The sequence below is a fragment of the Oryzias melastigma genome, unplaced genomic scaffold (assembly GCF_002922805.2).
Source record: "Oryzias melastigma strain HK-1 unplaced genomic scaffold, ASM292280v2 sc00366, whole genome shotgun sequence".
In the NCBI taxonomy this organism is placed as follows: Eukaryota; Metazoa; Chordata; class Actinopteri; order Beloniformes; family Adrianichthyidae; genus Oryzias; species Oryzias melastigma.
In genome coordinates, this window is record NW_023416964.1 from 26,669 (window position 1) to 31,001 (window position 4,333).

Here is a 4,333-nt window from a genome sequence, read left to right on the forward strand (position 1 = left end):
GGGGCCACACAAGATACTGAAAAGCATTTTGAGTTGCAGAAATTAAGTTCTGGAAAAAATGGACTAGCCTGCCACATCTTCATTTCAGAAGTGACCTTCTGTAGGCTGAAAACTTTTATTTCCATTAAAAGACTTGGCATCCTTTTGTTCCTGAGACACTGTCCTGTCGTTATTTGTATAGATATCCAACTTCATATTGAGATATGATGTATCTAATGTGTTTCTTTAAAGTGATCCTTTAGTTTTTGTGAGCGGTATATATCAATCAATTTATAACATTTTCTCACAGTATCTTTTGATACATTTAAGAGGGTTCACTCAAAGATTTAATGCCAAGGGTAGTGGACACTGGAAGCTATGATACAGACCCCACTGTCGGCGTTGGCATGTGCTATTCCGGCATTTTCAAATTTCCTTATCTCTACAATAAACACATTTAAATATTAATTCCTGGGAAACATACCAGTTACTAATCATTCCTAAAGTGGGCTCGTCTTCTGTTAATTCACCTCAAAGATAAATCTCACAATAATTGGAGATAAGCTACATTTCAGGCTCCAAAAACCTTGCTGAGCCTTTAAATGTAAGAGTTTATGGTAGTGATAAAACCTAAAAAAGTTGAATCTGAAAAAAAAAATCCATTCAAATTTCTTGGACAGCGCCTTTGGAGCAGGTGAGAATAACATGGCTTAGGCTCTTTGACTATAACACTATAAGAACACTGCTGAAGGTTGAAGGTGGAGGGGTGATGGTGTGGTTTTGTTAATCCCATGTTTCCGCCTGGGTAAATTGAGGTTATGCAAAAGGAAAATAAATTGAGTGCCATGGTATTGCAATCTCTGATTTTAGAATACTTCAAAATTATGTTGACTTAATCTTTGTAATAGCACTTCAACAAAGCTGTGACAAGGTGAATCCAGTCAGTTAAAAATATTTGTCCTGACCAATAGTTATTAATGAAACAGATTCAGATGGAGGTCCTTAGAATTGTGATTTTTTTTGTGCTCTTGTTTAACCATGCAGCACATGTCTTGAAGTTGAGTTATAGACATAATTTTTAAAACATTTAGGTAGTGCTATGTTCAACCCTTCAACAGTAACCCTCCAGCTGGGTGCCTATGTCTCAGCAAATGAGGAAGGGTTATACCACCACCTAAACTTCCTGTTGTGCTTTTCGATCCATATGACTTTGTGGGTGGTGGCTATCATAAATTTAGAAAAAAAACAACAACAAAAAAAATCAAAGTGTTGACAATATCAAATTATTGTCGACAATTGTTTTATAGTTGATAGGGCGATGTTGTTGACTAGTCATTGAGAGCCCTAATTTCAAGCTTAACTGTTTTGGCTCACAAAAAAGTGGCGGTAAACCCATTCACAGCTGGGATCCTTCGGATGGTAGCAGACCTCTAATAAGAATTAGATTTTCTACTTTCACTAGAAGACAACTGAGGTTAGTCTTATGTCCAATCCGAATTCTTAGCTTGTCCCTTCCCCTTTATTTAGCCCTCCAAATGGAGAGTTATGAAAAAAAATAGTGTCTATTTCAGACATCATCTTTGTTCGAGGAAGTCATCAATAATCCCCATTGCAATAATATAAAATAGCGTTAGCGTGGAGCTTTCATAACAACAGCGGTTTTATAACTTTAAAAAGTCACTCTACAACAAAAAGTCATTACTTACATTCAAATTTAAACTTCTGTGCTTCAGAGCACACCCACGTGAACAAAAGCGCTTCTCAGCACGACGGGGTTTAGCCTCGGTGATAGAGGACTTTATATCCCTCTCTTTGGAGGGTCGATTTAAAAAAATACATTTCCCAGACACACTTGCACTTAAACTACCCCTTCAAATGGAGGAAAAGGGAGAAGGGAAGAATTTGGATTGGGCCTTAGGTACATTAAGTGCCTTTAAAAAATGTAATCATTCTCAATTTTTGTCACAACAGTTTGTACCTTTTGCTGCTTCTTTCCAGAGGCTGGTTCTCCTTTGAGGATGCTGGCATCCATGGCATCCATGTCCTTCACCACCAACCCAAACAGCTTGTCACAAAAACTGAACACCAACTAGTAGGCAAAGAAACAGCTACTGTGTTACATCAGTCAACATAGATATCTGAGCATCAATGTAAGGCGTAATATTTTAAGAGGAATTTTTATGAACCTGCTGGGTTACAGAGAATGCCTGGTTGTTGAACTGCTGGATGAATTCAGCTGCCATCTTGTCAGAGTCATAGGGAGAAGAGTCTGTGCTTTTCTTCTGCAGGAAGTCGATTTCGATTGTCATGGCACCGATGCACTGCTTGGACTTGTCAAAGTTATAGTTGGACACTGAGCAGGAACACAAACAACTTGCTTTTTATAACACAACTTTGTCTTCTGAAATTTATTTCACTGACAGACACTTTAAAAACATGTGGCCATTTTTATTAATCACTTTATGACCCTTGCACATGTTTTTATTGACAACACAGAAAACATAAGAATTATTAAACTTAATAACTCACTTTTTTAGAACTTGGTCATCTAAGTCAACCCACAGCTGATGTGGCAAGTCACAGTAAGAAATGAAGATAATTCATTCAACTGTTTATTACAGAAACATTTACCTTCTATTTCTTGGCCAATGGAGAGACCAGCCCATTTCCGCTACAGAAGAAACATAAAAAAAGACTGAACATTCGGTGATACATTCTCGAGGGGTTTGTGTGTAGGTTTGTGAATGTGTATACCCATGAATGTGTAAGTGTGCAAGTTTTTGTTTGTAAAGTTGTGTATGTGATGTATGCAATGTATACCTGTGGCAGGCTGAAGGCAATGGTCCCAGCAGCTACTGTGTGGTGAGTCTTGACAGTAAACACATATTTGTGGTTCGGTGTGGTCTTAACAGTAACATGTCTGCAGAAAATAATACAAAGTTGATATTATTATTCTTTAACCCTATTTCTTTATAAGTAAAAACTATTTTTATTCAGGATGTAGTAGGTTTAAGGGAGCATTATTTTAAACTGAAAAAGAAAGGCTGCTGTTTACAAAGACTTGTTAAGGGAAAATTTGTAATATTACTTTAACACACTGTTGAAGGACCACACACTCACACATTAGATTACATTCACACCAAGAACAAGGTCTAGATGACCAAAAGAAGAGATTCATGGATGTAGAGAAGAAGAACATGAGAGTGGTTGACGTGAGGAAGGGGGATACAGGGGAGTGGATCACTGTGGCAACCCCTATAAGGAGCAGCCAAAAGAGAGATAAAGATAAAACAAAACAGTTGAACTTATCAATCAATTAATCAATCAACTTTAATTTGTAAAAATGCTATCCTTATAAATTTTCACCCAAGCTAGTTGCAAGCTGATAATTTTCATTTACTGTAATGGAAAGCAATATTAAATATTATATTTCAGTCCACCTACTCAGTATAGCACTTGTTGCACAAGATACCACACACTCACTTCTTACCCCCCAAAAGGTTTTATGCTTACTTCCAATGTCCCAGTCATCTTAATGCACTTCATCTGAGTTAGTTGGAGCCAGTTAAGCTGCTGCTACTCAAAATTTGTTAGAAACATATATCCAGCAAGCAGGCAGTTCAAGTACGCCAATGTTTGGGTTTTTTTTGTTGTTTTTTTGAGTATTGTTTCCTTTCATTTTTGTCTTTGCTTTACAAGAGTTATGGTCATGTAAATTTTCAAATGTTGCTTTTACATAAACCTTTAAAGAACCATGTGAAATAAATTGGAACTTAGGACATTGAGCCAGGCAAAAAGTGGTGTATTTGGATTGATTAAATAAATACCCAATTCTATGCTTGTGCAGACAAATATCAATAGTGGCGTCGGCTACTCACTGTCCTGACTGCAGATCCTTCTCGCTGACAACAGCACAGTTAGTCAAAGACAGCTCATCTGTTGGGCATCGAGCTGCTTGCATGGTCTGCAGAGAGAAGACGGAAAAAAGCACAATTAACATGCAATAACATTTAATATATAATCCCTTTTTGAAGTATTTTGAGTTTTGAAGAATACATCAAACATTTTGGAACAAATATCTAAATATTAAAGATGTCCTGAACTTCTCTGTTTTTTTGGCTAAAAATAGTAGCAGGGAAATTTTAAGATCCTTTTTACTCTATATAAGAGGTGTCACGGATCATAAAACTCACAGTTCAGATCATGTCACGGTCTAAGGGTCACAATTTGAATCATTTTTTGGATCAGTAAAAAGTACAAAAACAACAACAACAAAAAACAAGAAGATAAAAGCCTAAAATTCCTTTTGGGAAAAACTTCAAAACATATATTCAATAAAACATATAAAGTACTA

General features: G+C 36.5%; 1 protein-coding gene across 1 annotated transcript in view; it reads right to left on the reverse strand.

The window, feature by feature from the left end:
* LOC112139337 (vesicle-fusing ATPase) overlaps positions 1-3,943 on the reverse strand; it is a gene marked incomplete at its 5' end in the record, with an annotated part of 12,776 nt that extends 8,833 nt beyond the window's left edge. Inside the window, 5 exon segments of the mRNA XM_024262085.2 lie at positions 1,958-2,068; positions 2,166-2,332; positions 2,611-2,650; positions 2,800-2,899; positions 3,858-3,943. Of these exon segments, the coding sequence (XP_024117853.1) occupies positions 1,958-2,068; positions 2,166-2,332; positions 2,611-2,650; positions 2,800-2,899; positions 3,858-3,943 (504 nt within the window).
* Positions 3,944-4,333: the final 390 nt, after the last annotated feature.